The sequence below is a fragment of the Sesamum indicum genome, linkage group LG5, assembly GCF_000512975.1.
Source record: "Sesamum indicum cultivar Zhongzhi No. 13 linkage group LG5, S_indicum_v1.0, whole genome shotgun sequence".
NCBI lineage: Eukaryota > Viridiplantae > Streptophyta > Magnoliopsida > Lamiales > Pedaliaceae > Sesamum > Sesamum indicum.
Genome location: NC_026149.1, coordinates 1396171 through 1412702, shown reverse-complemented (window position 1 = coordinate 1412702; position 16532 = coordinate 1396171). Strand labels below are relative to the sequence as shown.

Genomic DNA, 16532 nt, shown 5'->3' with positions numbered 1-16532 from the left:
TTCTCTATCCTCGGCGGCGCGGCGGCGGTGGTGAGTGAATGTGGCTCCGGCATGAACCGGGGCGGCGTTGGTGGTTACGACGCTTGCCATAATTGCTGAAAGCAAAACAAGAAGAATCACAGGAAGAAAAGGAAAAGGGAATCACGGAAGAGACATGGACGTCGGAGAATTAAGGTTTGTTTTTAAGGAGGAGAATTTCTTATGAAAGTTTTTATGGGGTTTTAGTGAATGAAGAAAACAGTTAACTTGTTTTTCCTACGTCGGAAGATGGAGCCGGAATCTTAGGAGCAAGCAAAACTACTAACCGAGGGATTGAGATTCATGTGATCGGGTGGCACTCTCATCTTTTCTCTCTTTTGCATCCATTATTTATACCAATCGCCACTCGCTATATATCGTTCCTCCAAATATTTTACCTTTTTTTTTTAATAAAAAAACATAAATAACGAATAACATTAATAAATTACACCAATATAACGAATAATAATAACAAATTATATCGATTCAATTAATATATTAATAAGACTGAAACCAATTAAAAAAATTATTTTTTTAAAAAATTTGTATTTTTGATAAATTTCAAACAACTCTTTGGGTTTATCAATTGTTTTAATTTGTGTTAATATTAATTTCTTTTTCAACTATTTATCCTAAAGTTTTGTACAATTTCCTATCAACTTTTCATAATTGTAATTTTTAATGCATGGATTAAAATTGGACCAATGATTACCCACACAATTTACAATAATCTTCACAGCTAATATTCTAAAAATGAACGCCGCAGCCTCTTGTTCTCTCACTTTTGGACGGCAATTTCAAAAAGACAAAAAATAAAAGAGATAATTATATTTTACGCCTCTCAATTATAATTTTTTATATAAATTATTCATATTTTATGCATAATTACATAAATCAATAAAATAATCTTCTAATATTCTAAAAATGAACGCCGCAGCCTCTTGTTCTCTCACTTTTGGACGGCAATTTCAAAAAGACAAAAAATAAAAGAGATAATTATATTTTACGCCTCTCAATTATAATTTTTTATATAAATTATTCATATTTTATGCATAATTACATAAATCAATAATGACAACAAAAAATAAAGATAATTTCTGTTATAATGTTAATATTTTTTGGAGGTATAGGTGTAATTATTGAAAAATATTAATAATTTGTATAAATAATAATGATATATCTTATAAATATATATATATAATTATCCAAAAATTAAAATAACTTATGTAAACAGATCATGAGAAATCAATATAATTATGAGAAACAAAAATTCAAAGTCACATATGGAAAAATAAATAAAATCGAGGGTGCGTCATTTGGGTGGGTAGCGGTGCTGGTGCTGGTGCTGGCTCTGTCTCTGGCTAGCCCCACAATCTACATCACGGGACTTGGTTCCAACCTTCCTCCTTTTGACCAGACCGTGTGAAGAGCTGTAAATTGACGCCCACCCAACCCCAAAATCCGACTAAATACAAATATTATTTATGAAATATAAAAAAAGCGCCGAAAGTATAAACAAATTAAATATACTTAATTTTTTAGATATATAAATGAAAAATGAATTAGTAGGAGCAGTGTGTGAGGAACGTTTCAACACGGAGAATATTTCATTCCAAATGGAGTCGCCCTACCACGTTTGTTTGTTTTATTTATTTATTTTATTATTTATAATCAAATTACTATCATTTTTCATCAAACTATAAGTTAATTGCACTTGGTTGCATGCTTTAACACATAATAGAGCTACAAATTAAATTTATGCCTTTTAATTAATAATTACCTGTGTAGTTATAGCTAATTTACTGGACTTATAATTACAATACTAATCACTTCCTAACTCAACTTCTAATGTTCCTTCTCGATACACTTTAATAATTTAACAACAAATGGGATACCAAAACCTACTCAATATTGGTGTTGGGGTCAACTGTAAAGATCATTGTGGTGTGTGGAAAATTCAGAATCTAAATATAAAATTAAATTAAAATCCCAATAGGACTGCAATAAAAAATTAATAAATCCATATATTTATTTTTTTCTTCCCAAAAATTACTCGTAGCGAGCCATCTGGGGAGATTTGATTTTCAGCCCCACCTGTCCTAAAATTTGTACTCACTAATATTTATTAAAAGAAGGGATATAAATGTGATGGAGAGGATATTTAAATGTATCTGTTAATATAAAATGTGTAGGTGAATGGAGGACCAGTTGGTTTGCTGATTTTACCCGTATCGCACGTCTTGAAGGTCGTACCATGACTATGACGATTATGAGAATGAAAGCTATTATTATCTTTTGGCAAAATGTCCGAATTTGAGTGGCTTATCTGTTAGTGACACTACACGAACTCTCCTAACCCCATACCATACGATACGCCTTTATTCTCTTTTTTCTTTCTAATTCTTTAATTTCAACAATTTTTAGGTGAATCACTACAAAGTTGGGACCGCACCTTATGTACTTCTCTTACATGCATGGTGAGGTAATAATTATTATTTTGTTTTTGCTGAATTTTTTTTTAAAAAAATATTTGAAACAATTTTCGAAAATAATCAGAGGGTGGGTTAAGTAAATAATCTATATAAAATTATAATTCATAATTCAACATGATACATTAGTTAGTACCATAAAAATTAAATGAAAATCTAACGGGATCTCGTTGTTATGTAAGCGTTAAAATTATGGGGATATTTGTAGATTTTTAAATAATAATAAAATATTTATAATTATGCGGAAAATCAAGGAAAGTAGTTGTAATTTACCTTATTTCTTAATTAATAGTTATAATAGCGAATAATATATATTTCTGTAGAATATGTTTTCATGCCTCAAGAAATAAAACAATTCATATTATTAGCAAAATAAAATAAGATAATATGAACAAGGTATCAAAATATTACCTTTTATCTACCAATTACCAAAATTTATGTCAAGAATTCTGTTTTCAATTTTAATCAAATATGAATTTTATATGCATATTTCATAATAAAAGCTTATATAGAAAACTATTTTCACCACAAGAGGAATTTTAGATTTCATGTAATATGAACAAAAAAATTGATTGACTTTAAAATAAAAACCAATATCTCTTTGAAGATTTTAGCAAAGCAGATCTTGATTTCATAAAATCAATCTAAGCATATTTCAATTTTATAAATAGATGATAATGTCATTCATTGCATAGATATATGGCATCTATAGAACGAAGATAACAACTCATAATCAGAAGGCAAGTAATTCATATAGAGCTGATTAATATATAATAAAAGAAGTAATAACTTCATATAGCATAACAAGTTTTTAGATCTCATACCAACTGTGTCTAAGCGACATCGTTTCTTCAGAAAATGTATAAAAACAACGTCATTTTGCGCCAAGGGAAACTAAAAGAAATTCATGAAATCTTTAAAAATTTTGCGAACGCGACGCTTATATATAATAATAATAATATATGCCCATTTAAAAATAAAACAGTCTATCATTTAAAGTAGTGAAATTGGCACAATGTAATCAATCTTATTTGCTAATTTGGAACAAATATGTAAAGTTGTATGACATTTCACCTTTTCATCTCTCGTTTAATGGCTCTTGATTTAATCAAGTTGAAGTTTTTTTTTTTATTTATTTTGGGATGAATAATAAATATAATGAAATATCTTTTGATTATGACTGAAAATTCAAGAAATTGCATCTTTTTTCTAATATAAAATGCAAAATTGTTTGTCTATGAACCATAAATTGACATGAAAGCAATGAATCGTCTGTTAAGAAAATAATTTGTAGTTGGAGCTCAACAAGATAAGATAATATACTGAATATTGCATGTGTAGTTTTTAAAAATGTGTTATAAATATTTAACAAGTTTTTTTTTTAAAAAAAAAGAAAAATAGAAGAAGAAGGGATCTTATAAACATATACAATAAAATTTCAAAATACTATAAACTGTTAAAATACGACGTGAGGTTTCACAAGTCTTTTTTTGAAGGGAAAAAAAAGGATAGGAATTCATAATTTATTTTTATAGTGATGCATATTGGAGTTCAATAACACAACAATAGTCGAAGAATTTTTAAAGCAATTTTAAAATCAAATGAGGACTAACTTGTAAAAAAAGAAGTTAGTATCCCGATACTTAAATTAGAAAATATTTAACTAAAGAAATAATAAAAAAAAAAGAACTTGAGTAATGTGAAAATAGTGGTGTAATAATTATCGGGATATGGTAAAAATTAAAATGAAGTAATAACGAGTGAGTGAAGTGGAAAATATACCAAGAATTTGCAAAAAGACAAGAGTTAGCATAAGAATGAGTGGTTGATGCAAGGTGGCTTCTGTTTAGGTCAGTTGAGAGCAAAATTCGAAAGTAATTGCAACATATAGTACATTATTTGAAAGTTGCATGAATTAGTTAAGTAATAAAAAAAAAATTGAACTTATCTTAAAAGAAGACATACCATTTGAATATATCATATCAAGTCAATTTAATTTCAGTGAAGTTTGTTTTGCCTGCTATTGCAAGATCAACCATGTGGGCTTGTCAGTTTAGTTTGTAAAATTTTAGACTATGGGCTCAATATCTGACTCATAGGCCACAAGGGTGGTCTGACTGGAACTGGATTGCGAAATGGGGGCCCATTCTTTTTGTTTTCGGCTTTAGAAAAAATTAATTGAAGGGGTATCAAGTATCATAAAAAGCTTCCAATTGATATTGTTAAAATACAAAAATTTTATTAATAACATTAAGTTTTTTATATTATTTTTTTAGAGTGTACTTGGTTAGAGTGAAAATTTGAAGGAATAAGAAAAGTGAAAATAAAAATAGATGTATGAGATAATCTTATGCTTGGTTAGGAGGAAGATATGGAGGTGAGTAAAACTCAATGTATATAAAACTTCTTTAGAGTTCAATTTTGAATCCGTCCAAAATTGAAAGTATAAAGTCAAAAAGATAAAAAAGTACAGTTTTTACAGTTTTCAATATATATATATATATATATATCTTCAATTCTCTTCTCATTCTCGCTGATAATACCGTACATAGCTGCAAAAAAAAAATAAAAAATTGAAAAACTATTGCATCGAAGTTAACAATCAGGTAAACAATCTTGTTAGTATTTTTTATTTATTTAAACTAAATAATTTAGAATAAATAACAATACTCATTTCGAATGAATATTTTATTAATAAAAAATATTCTTATTTGATAAATATTTTTTTAAATTTTTTATATATCATAATTATATTAGTATAATATTAATTAATTAATTTATTTTCTGATACAAAGTGAAGAGAAGGGTAATTCAGTAAAATTATAAGAGTTAATCTTTTCTTTTCAATTTATTTTTCTCGTACCAAACAAGTAAAAAATTTGAGATTTACTCTTGTTGCAGTCATACCAAATAACTTTAAAAAAAATTATTAATCTTTTTCTCTTCTCTCCCTTCCGCTTTCATTTTCATCTCACTTAAACTAAAGGAACCCTTAATTTAAATATTTGAAAAACTTATTTTTAAAATAGTTACATAATTTTGGCGGACCAATTTGATTGCGAAGCAAAGCATAGGACTGGATATATGGGCTTTGGGCCTACCCACTGTTCTAAACCATTGCTACCCTACTTGAACTTGGGCCCGAGTGTGTAAGCCCATGTAGTCATTGCCATTTAAACACAAACGCTAGGGTTTTTCCAAGTCTTCTTTGTTCCTGATTCTCAGCTCGCCGAAGCTTTCATACAGCGACAATGGTGAAAGGGCGCCAAGGCGAACGTGTCAGACTCTACGTCCGTGGAACAATCCTTGGATACAAAAGGTAAAAATTGAAACTTTCATTGACTTAGAACTGTTCCGTGTTTGGATAGTAATAGTTGAATGGATTGTGTGAATGATGGTAGGTCGAAGTCGAATCAGTATCCAAACACGTCGTTGATACAGATAGAAGGAGTGAACACTCAAGAGGAAGTGGCATGGTACCGCGGCAAGCGAATGGCGTACATTTACAAGGCCAAGGTTAAGAAGAACGGCTCTCACTACCGTTGCATCTGGGGTAAAGTTACACGTCCCCACGGTAACAGCGGCGTTGTTCGTGCCAAGTTCAAGTCTAATCTCCCCCCCAAATCCATGGTATATTTGCTCAAAATCTCTTCGTTCTGGAATGATGAGTTTTAATCAAGGGTGGATTTGATAATAGTAGCTTCATATACATTGCTTTAGACATATCTTGTGTTGATTAGTTAATTTTCTGGAAATGCTTTAGAGTTCTGGAAGATGATAATATCTCTGATACTTTAGCAAACTTGGGCAAGTGAATCTGTGTGCTTCTCCTGTCAGAAATATGTTGCAGCCTTCAGTTCAGCTAGGATTTATTTTGCCTTTTTGTGTGTGTGTGTGAGAGAGAGAAGAGATGTTTCTGAATATTGAGTCTGTTGCTTGGACTCATACCTATATTATGAAAGTTATTTTATGGAACCTTGTATTTTGTAGAAAGTTAGGAGTTCTTGGTTGCTAATGGCCTTCGCATTGTTTGTGAAACAGGGTGCTAGAGTAAGGGTGTTCATGTACCCAAGCAACATTTGAGGTAAGAGCTAAAACTTTATGTCAACTTGCTCTATATGCTTCAATATATTGTGTTATTTGGCGTGTAAGTGTGTTTTATTATGGCATGTAAATGGTATAGTGGTTAGTTATCCAAAATTGTACTCAAGCCTGCTAAGCTAGTGGAGTGGAAAACCAAGTGAACTAGAAGTGAACAGGAGAAGCAAGCAAATAGCTGCCCTCTAAGCCAATCCATCTTACTAACTGCTTTTGGATCAATTTTATCTAGTTTTTTTTTTTTAACTAAGAGCGGTGAAATATTATTAATTGAATTAATTATAATCATTCATGTTGGGTATCAAATAAACTAAATCTAACCAACGTCTACTATTCAATAGAAACAATACACATACTATTCATTAGAAACTGCATCCCATGCATAAGGCGGGGTTCGAACCCATTACCTCGAAGGTCTTGGGGACTCAGCTTCGCCATCTAAGCTAGGCTTCATTGGCAGATCAATTTTTATCTAGCTTGCCCTTAACATTTTGCAAAATCGCATGCATCATTTTTTTTTAAAAAGCGCTTAATGGAGGATACGCTCAACTTAAGTCTTAATCTTATGTAGTTGTTCCCTTGAACAATGCTATGCGTCAGCTTCCCAGTTCATCCCTGCACTGAGGTCGCGGATTTTCAGCAATGCTTCATTCATCCTAATTCATTTCTTTAACTCAAAAATTTATCTTAATTTTCTGGATAGCTGGCAATACCACTATGGTTGTGGGATCAAGTACCTCTCTAATGTTTTGACCTACTTCTGGCCCCTTTTCAGTTTTAGGGGGTCTTTGTGATGGTTTATCTTAATTTGGTAATTCAATGAGAGAAGTGAATTTGCTGATTGTATCTTACCCCAGACAATATACGTGTTAAATGCATTTAAGTAATCACTTTTGGAGCTTTATATCCCTCTGAAGTCTCTGGGTCAATTTAAGACAAAGTACTAGGTATTTTTTCTTTTTCGTTTTGTATTTGAACCATTTGTTTCTATCTAAATTTCTTCTTTGCCTTTGCAGTGATTGGGCTCTTGTTGATCAGGTTTGGGAGCGTTAAGTGAAAGCCGAATCTTCAAGATTTAAAACTATAGTTTTGAGTTTAGGAATTATTCTTATTATTAGCCAATTTTCCTCTTCCTTTTCTTTTGAATCTGAATATGAGAAACAATCTAGTTGAGGTAACGGACTGTACTGAGGCTCCACAATGTTGCCATTTTACCTCACTGAATAGGGTTTGAAAGGTTGGACATTGTTGCGTTGTGTGTTGTTGATCTCTTGTATCTGCCACTATTACTTCCCTTGGACAATATTTCCTGGCACAATTGACCTGATGATATTTACATATTTGTCCTGCATTTGGTGATTCTTAGGTCTGCATCATAATACAAACATATATGATCGTGTATTCAGTTGATCTTTCAATTTCAACATTTTCTGCTAAGTATGAAAGTTTTTTGTCGGCACATTATATTTCGAAGGGAGTGTAGCAGTAATTTAAAAAAATTTGGAAAGAGAATATAATTTCAAATTTTAAAAGAGGGTCTATATCTATATATCCCAGCCCTAAAAGAGGGTCGATAAATATTATCTTGTTGATGTCCCTAAATCCTTAATAGAGTAAAAGTCCAAAATACACCATCCACCAGCCCAATTTGATTTCAGCTAGCAGTCCCCCCGTCAGCACGGAAATAAGGCCGAAACGTTATTTTCTATTTCACTAAAGAATTTTTTCTTTTGACACTAGCCATTGTGGGTGCATATAATAAATAATTTTTTATATGTTAAAATATATAAATAAAAATTAAATGTATAAATTTATATATTACATTTAGAAAAAAATTAATTTATCAATTATATAAATTAAAAACATTAAATAAATTAATTTTCAACATTACAGAAAATAAATACCATTAACTATCATGGCCTACTTTTTACTAGCGGCCATTACACATTATTCCCACATGTATATAATAAATAATTTTTCACATTTTTAAATCTTATAAAAATAAAATAAAATACCAATAAATATTCATAAAAAATGTAATCACAATTAATTCTACGATTACCCAATTAAGATATAATAGTCATATTAAAAATTGACACAACCGCATCATTAACCACCATCTGTGCATGTAAAGAGCTTTTTTTCAATATTAATGTAGATGAGGCGACCCCATGGGGCCACATCGAGATTTGGGCGTTGCAAGTCCCAACCTCAAGACAATTTGTACAGCTTTGTTTGTTCTTCTGTTGTATTTGGAGTGGGGAGCAATTGGAATATATGCGTCCCTTTTTTCGCCTATTGATCTCACATCTCTACATCTTCAAAATAACATCGGCCATCATAACATGCATTCTTGACCCCCTATATCACACACAAACAAGACTCCCCACCAAACACAAAAAATCACATCAATAATTTCTCCTCAAACTGACATCTTACAAAGAAAATAATTGGTTTGAAAAGGTGACACAATGTACATTTTACACTTTCAACTACACGTTTACGTTCAACATTCACAACTTCAAACTAGCCGGGGAAGGAAAGAAAAAAGGAAGAAAAGAAAGGAGAAGTGCAAACTGCATTTGAGAGCAAGCCGACATTCACAGGGAGGTTCGCCCTTACACTGAGAAGGTTCTGGCCCCTGCTTAGTTTCAGCTAGGAGCTGTCTTGAAACCTAATCGCATCATCATCATCATCCTCCCAACCCTCCAGTTGTTACCCTGATTTATTATCTGCTTCCCATCACCAGATAGGATGATATTGTGTTATCCCGCGTTTTGGAGGCAATTTCCTCAATATGAAGAGAACGAGTGACGATGGTAGGATCTCCACTAGCTGCAAAATAATGGGTCAGAATTTCAACTGGAAACATACTACAGCAAACAAGATACAAGGACCAAAGTTCTCTTAATATTTACTTGTACCATCTTTTCTTATCAAGGAAAATAAACCTCACAAAATAAGAATTGCATATGAACAAATTCATAAGAGAGCAGAAGCATGCATAAAAGACAATAAAGTAGGGATGCTTGGGTCTTTTTAGCTCTAGAGGGATCAGAACAACCCCAGCTGTAATCATGAGAATTGTTTGATTTGTAACAATTCGTTTTACATTTACAAGGGTAAGGATTTCTATCCTCAAAACATTCTACAGTGTTGCTAGAATACAAAGATCACAAACGAATAGCTCATTTATATCAATTTTCTTCTTTAAATACTGTGTATATGAAATCAAACAGACTTGAATTTATCTATTTGTCTCCTCAATGAAACTAGACCTCACAAAATAACGAACCTATGCATTCAACTAAACGGTAAGAGCAAACAACCAAGGAGAAAGGATAAAAAATAATATATAAAAGAAGAAAAGACAGGTGACATTGCAGGAACACACAGCTGCTAAAGATTTTACTTTGATTGTATCCTTAAGATTCTAGATGTGCTTGCTTGTGGTTCATTCTCTATCCAATTACGACAAGACAGCCTCTCGCACATCCCTCCACAAACATCCTGGTGATTTTCTTGATCCCGAAAGCACAAATCAACCAGACCAAAACGACATAAATGTACCCAATGCTTAAAAAGTTCAAGTACTACCATCAACCCAGTACTTACAACAATTGGTGAGTAACAACCCCATGCCAAATAAAGTTTGTAGAAAAACGTGGGCACAACAAATTGGAATTCCATCACGCAAAGAATAGGCAGAACAAGCAAATACAGGCATATAATACGTGAACAGTGGGGCCAGCTGTAGTTGACTAAGGTTCTCAATCGGGGCTGCCAGGTTGGCCTGGTTTGAGCCTGAATGGACAGTCTAAAAGATCAGATGGAATTTAGGTAATTGTAGGGCGATGATGAGTTGAACTGGATGTTGCCAGGATACTGCTACATAAGCCCAGCCGAAAAAGACCAGTTTTGGTACCAGTTCAAGAAGAGTTTGTCTGGAAAGGTAACAGATCAACCGCCATAAAGAGGGGTTCGAATAGGCAACTCTCACCTTAGGTATAACTTCTTAATAAGGGCATTTCTCATAATTCTGGAGCGTAACAATGATCAGTTCCTGGAAAAATCACAGTGCTCAAGCAGAATACTTGAACATTTTTTTGGTTCGAGTTAATCTCTTCAAGAGAACATTCAACTGATTTACAATGCATTTACTGAACTCGCCAAATTAACACAAAGACAAACCTCAAAGATATGTTTCTCCAAAGCTGACTGGCTGCTTTCCTGTATTCTCATTAAATTTCTGACTGACTTTGTTAGATTCTTCTATGTCTACACTCACCAAAAACTTTCTCACATACATCAGTTAGTACTTGTGTCTTGTGTCCTCAGAGATCTAATCAAGCTCTTATCTCCATGATTATTATTGAACATAGATATGATACAGAATCCTACTTCATGACCATGTTCAACATTATTTTCACTCTGATGTCACCAAGATTATTTTTATTTGAGTCGTGCTACCGATACTGGATATTCATAAGATGTATTCAGCTAAAAATAGGCTAAAATAATAATTAAAAAGAGAGAGAAATTATATTAGGTGTTAATTGCTTTATGTAGGCTTTTAGGTACTTTTACTTAATTATAAAAAGCTTCTTGAAGGGAAATGCACATTTCCCTGAACAAAACCCTATCTGAACTCCACCAATACAGAAACCTCATTGCTTTGAGGAATAAGTACCCTTGTAATTAAACTGAAAAACAAGAAAGCAGCAGTCAAAACAAGAAGCCATCAACAACACTTTGTTGATACAAAACTTCTTAAGCGTTTTAAGAAAAGAACATGCCATCAACAACACTTTGTTGATACAAAACTTCTTAAGCGTTTTAAGAACAATGTTTCATTCACATAAAAAGTCAATGCTAAAATAATTTGCAACTATCCTGTTCAGGATGCATGAACATCAAATTCAATTATATATAAACACCACAAAACATCATACATCAGAAAGCGTACCAGGTAGTAAACAAAATTCAGAATAGGTTGATCCAGGACATCTAGATCTGCAGCTGCATCAAATGCATTAAAGCACATCTGTAAAATGTGATAGAAACAAAAGTCAGACGATGAGATCAATAACTGAAACTACACAAATGTACATAGATAAGTAAAGTATACAGAGACACTGCATATACATCCACAACGCAAACATAAAGACAATACAAGCATACATATGGCAGATTTATGCATACATATAGGCATGGACATAGAATAAAAGGCATACACCTATACAAAGACAAACACGCATACATGTATACGTGTACCAAGAGCTGGTGCGGACCAGAAATATTGGGAGGGAGATAAGAGCTTCCGAATAAGAACACAGTGCTTACAGCCAGAAGAGATGCACAAGAGCAGCCATTGCTCATTGGACACATGTTCATAATTTTTTATGTATAGGATCCATATATTTCCAAAAATTTTAATTTCATACTACATGGAAAGCATGTCTAATTGTTAATACTAACTATTTTGCATAATTTGATGGTCATTCTTCAGTAACTTTTATTTCAAAAATTTTAAGTAATTTTTGAATTAATACTCTAAAAGAAATCATGTATATTATTTTTATGCTAGAAATTACAGCTGTAGAATAGATAGTTCTTTTAAATAGTCAAATATGTCATCTTTGAAACCAAGAGGTCACAACATTGCTCAAAATTTAGAATAGAATTTATCTGTGCAGTCATAGTAATAATGATGTTTCAGTCGGTAATAATTCCTTGCATTTATTCCAGGTTATCAGAAAATTAGAAGTAAACGAGTTTCTGCCTAGGGAGCAGGGTTATGGTCAGGGACAAATGAAATTATGGAGAAAATGTGTGATACTAATTCCTTACATAAATCTTTAAAGCTTTATAACAACAAAAAGAAAAGACACACCAAAACAATCAGCCTACATTTCCTATTTTCTAACAAAGAACTAGCCTTGTTTAGATCATTTTCCTTAATCACTCCCAGACATTCATTTGCCGTGCCTTGCATTAAGTTTGTAGTCTGATTAATTTGAGTAAAAGAGATTAAGAAATAAGAATTAATTTAAAACAAAATCATTATAAAATCCAGTAAATTTTTAATTAATATTTCAGAAATAATCAAAACCAAAAAGTCCTAATTAGTGTGAGTGCATCAATAAAACTAACAAGAATAGACTAATGAATGGTGATGAACATAGAAAGCAATGCTATAATCGTCTAATATCAATTTATCATTTTGCAAGCTGGATCATATCAAAAATTAAGCAATCAGCCACTTCTAAGAATAAGTATACGGCTTACCATGATGCATCTAATCAGAAAACATGAAAAACATATTGTTGTCGCATAGCCAACCTGAGTAAGCAAGAGATGAGGAGAAAAGTTAAAACAGAAACATATTATATTAAAAGACAAGAAACGTTAACCAGCTTGATATACCTCCTGTAGTTTCTTGCGCCGTCCTTTTGACTCCACAGGGAATCGTTGCAACATTAAGAATAATCTGTCCAAAGAAACATTAAAGGTCAAGAATGATGTGAATCAGCAGCATACTGTGTCAAAGTAAAAGGACTAAATGACAACTGTATGAAACTCGGATATATCTGAAAAAGGACCAGTCACAAATTACGCAACCATTCTTGGGTTCTGTAGGAATCACCCAAGGAAAAACACTTATGGGCGATACTGAGAAATCAATAAGTCATCAACTTCTCTTTCAGAACTCAAGAATACCAGTATTAAGTTTCTGGGCGTGCCCCTTCCACAGAATAGCACTTTTGACTTCATAGAGGTCGAGTACACAGTCAACAGATTAATCACATTTAAACTTCTCTCTATTTTGAGGACCACTATGTACAGAGGAGTAATAACTTCTACTTCCAACAGAAGCAGGACAGCAAGGAAGCAAGTGGTCAATCCTATTTAAGAAAAGAGCTAATAGCAACTTAAAAAAATTCCCATTGATTCATAATCTTACGACTTACTTGACTTATATAAATAGAACGAAGCCTGATTGATACCGATATCAGAGGAGCACACAGCACAACATTAAAGAATCTACATCTTCAGCATCAGTCAATTATCAAATAGGAAATCAATTACCTTCCACCATAGAGAAGAAACCCCAGGGCTGCAAATAAAGAAACACCATAGAGAAGTACCGAGACTCGCTCTTGTCTCCGCCATATCTCTCTCCCAGCGGCATTTCTCTCCCTTCCTTCTCTACGAGCCGGAGAACGAGGTGAGTTGTGAGTGAGTGTGTGTTGCTTGGAGAGGAGGGGTCAGGTTTATAGAGGTGGTGAATTAGGGTTTTAGCACCCCGCTCCAACGGATTAATTTTCTCTCTGCTTAAACGGTCAAATTACAGCTATTAACAGCTATTATCATCTTTTTTTAATTTTAATAATTGATTAACCGCCCAACGGACTAATTTTCTCTCTGCTTCAACGGCCAATTACAGCTATTATAATCTTTTTTTAACTTTATTAATTGATTAAGAAAAATACCAACGGCTACTTTTTTTCTTACCGTTGGTGATTTTTTTTTTTTTTTTGCAGTTGGTTTATAACAAATTATTATAAAAAATTATTAATTTTTTTAACACCACAAATTTTTTTTGTTATACCTAGCCATGATAAATGTTTTAATCACAATAATAAAAATCACAGCCAACAACTATTGGGTGGGCGTAGTCAATAAATATTAGCTACAACTATTAATTTTTAACTATGACAATTATCCATGGTTAAATTTTAAATTTTTTCTCATAATAATTACATTTACATCCCGTAGTCTATAGTTTATTTACAAAAATTTCTTATGTCTTTTGCGTAGTATCAAAAATCACTCATGACAACTTAAGTGGTAGTAGTTTTTGTAATGGTGTTGGTATTTTTTTAGAAATTGTGTGTATTTTTTTTAAAAATATGAGTCGTTTGTGCAAACGATAATTCTTAATACATTTATTAAAAAAATAAAAATAATTTATATAAATAAATCATATATTAAAAAGGTGCACTTATAATTATACCCTTTATGTATTGCAAAGTTGAAAGTAAGAATAGTGAAGCATGTTGAGTTTGAAACATACAAAATAATTGGCTCCCGTTTACTTATTTGTGTAATTTTATGTATATTTTAATATTTATAAAGAGGAAATATAATATATATATATATACATATATATAAAGAGAGAGAGAGGGGGAGAAAAAGAAAGCGAGATAAACACCATTACATTTTTTCCATAAGTACAAAATTATTACTTAAAAAATATTAAATAAGGGATAAATAATATATAATTATTTTGCTAACATTGATATTTTTTGCCTCACTCTAATAAAAAAATGTCAAGTATAAACAGCAAATGTGCTAAATGGTTAGGTTTGAATTATTAAGGTTTAGCGGCAAGAAGTGAGAGAACATGGAACATTGTTGTTGTTCTAGCATGGCTTTCGCAGCCTTGGCCTTGACACAGCAATCCAATAAGACCACTAGCCCATCTGCCAAGAAAACACGTCCGTTTCTTTCTAGTTAACTTCGATCAGTGTATTTGGGATCGCATTCTCCTTTTATTTTCTAATTTTTTGTTTGTCGTAATAAAGTACAGTTCAAATAGAGCGATTAATTATATATAAATGATATTAAATTGAATCTGATTTGAGTAAAATCTTATTGGAGTTCCAATTTCCTAAGGCTTGAGTATAACATAAAAGTGGGATGGATAATTAACTTTAAGACGACCAACAATTTTATTACTACCCAATATGGGAAATTTACTTGAATTTCTATACTAATTAGTGTTGCAGTGTTGTGGGTTAGAATTAGTGTTGGGCTGGGCACATGAATCTTGACCAATGCGTGTGCATGGCCCCACATGCTATATATGTGAGAAAACAAAATTCAAATGTTAGAGCTCCAAAATAACTGCTAGAAAGTCGCTTGTCTGAAAACAACTTTGATTTTCCGAGTCACAGATGCATATCCTAATGGAGTACCCAATTCCAATCTCCATTAAATAAAAAACATGCCTAAATAATTAAATATTTTAAAGCACCAATTAGGATTGAGATAGAAAAATAAAACAATTGAGCAACCAATTTGATAAATTGAGTTATCGAATTCAAAGTTGAGTAAACACGTGTATGAGTTAATATCAAAATAAAATTTACAAACAATATAAAGAAAAAAAAAGGGAAAAGGACGTAAAAGCGGGAGCAGAGATGCATTGGTAGATGTAAGAAAAAGGAATAAATATGTTATGGAGGTGGCGACTGACGATGGAAGCACACACACACACACACCCAATTGCGCTCCCTAAATCTGCGATTCGCTGCCTTTTCTTTGCTTTTCCCGAGATTCCTCTTACGTATTTTAGCTCTTTATCATCTATCTATCTCTCTCACTTCTGTTTTCTCTTCTTCCTCCTCAGACCCCAAAGCCCGGAGCTTCCGCGTTAAGCCTCTGATCTGATCGTCTTCCTATTTTTATACTTCGGCAAAAACCCTAGATTTTTTGCTTTTAGTTTTTATCCGACGATGGGGGGGGATCAGGGAAAGTCTAAATCGGACATTTCTTTCGCCGGAACATTTGCCAGTAGTGCTTTTGCTGCTTGCTTCGCTGAGGTACACTCTTCCTTTTAGTTTTGTCTTTTTAACTCTTTTCCAATCTCTACTCTCAGTGAGTGGCGGTTCATTTGCTGTGTTCGTTTGAGGCTTTATATATATATTTTAGGCTTCAAGTTTATATGTGTATATTTGTGTAAATTCCTTTTTTTTCTTCTAATTTTATAGCTTGTACATGGAACTGGTGGTGAATTGCTGGTGAGAATTATGTTTAGATGAATGCTGGTCAAACGAAAAAGTTTACCTGTAGTGACTTGTTAGATCGTATTCTCGTTATACTGTGGGGGGGGGGGGGGGCATGTAAGCAAGGGCCGAATTT

General features: G+C 32.5%; 3 protein-coding genes across 3 annotated transcripts in view; 2 read left to right on the top strand and 1 right to left on the bottom strand.

The window, feature by feature from the left end:
- On the top strand, positions 5686-7956 carry LOC105161568 (60S ribosomal protein L35a-3). The gene is made up of 4 exons (XM_011079300.2): positions 5686-5826; positions 5909-6137; positions 6549-6591; positions 7622-7956. The coding sequence occupies exons 1-3, from the start codon at positions 5759-5761 to the stop codon at positions 6588-6590; spliced, it is 339 nt and encodes a 112-aa protein (XP_011077602.1). The 5' UTR covers positions 5686-5758; the 3' UTR covers position 6591; positions 7622-7956.
- LOC105161622 (tobamovirus multiplication protein 3-like) lies at positions 8758-13873 on the bottom strand (the record flags this gene model as incomplete). Its single annotated transcript, XM_020693633.1, has 5 exons — positions 8758-9440; positions 11572-11649; positions 12894-12947; positions 13032-13095; positions 13695-13873. Coding segments are annotated over 5 exons (468 nt in total), but the record flags the coding sequence as incomplete, so codon positions are not given.
- LOC105161567 (mitochondrial uncoupling protein 1) overlaps positions 15795-16532 on the top strand; it is a 3622-nt gene continuing 2884 nt past the window's right edge. The window contains exon 1 of the mRNA XM_011079299.2: positions 15795-16213. Within this exon, the coding sequence (XP_011077601.1) occupies positions 16127-16213 (87 nt within the window). The 5' untranslated portion in view covers positions 15795-16126. The remainder of the gene's footprint in view (positions 16214-16532) is intronic.

What these genes read in the sequence shown, in the direction of transcription:
- LOC105161568 (XM_011079300.2), top strand. Translation starts at nt 5,759, where the DNA reads ATGGTGAAAGGGCGCCAAGGCGAACGTGTCAGACTCTACGTCCGTGGA. An exon ending in ACAATCCTTGGATACAAAAG is followed by an intron (nt 5,827 to 5,908) that starts GTAAAAATTGAA and finishes GAATGATGGTAG; the next exon opens with GTCGAAGTCGAATCAGTATC. An exon ending in ATCTCCCCCCCAAATCCATG is followed by an intron (nt 6,138 to 6,548) that starts GTATATTTGCTC and finishes TTTGTGAAACAG; the next exon opens with GGTGCTAGAGTAAGGGTGTT.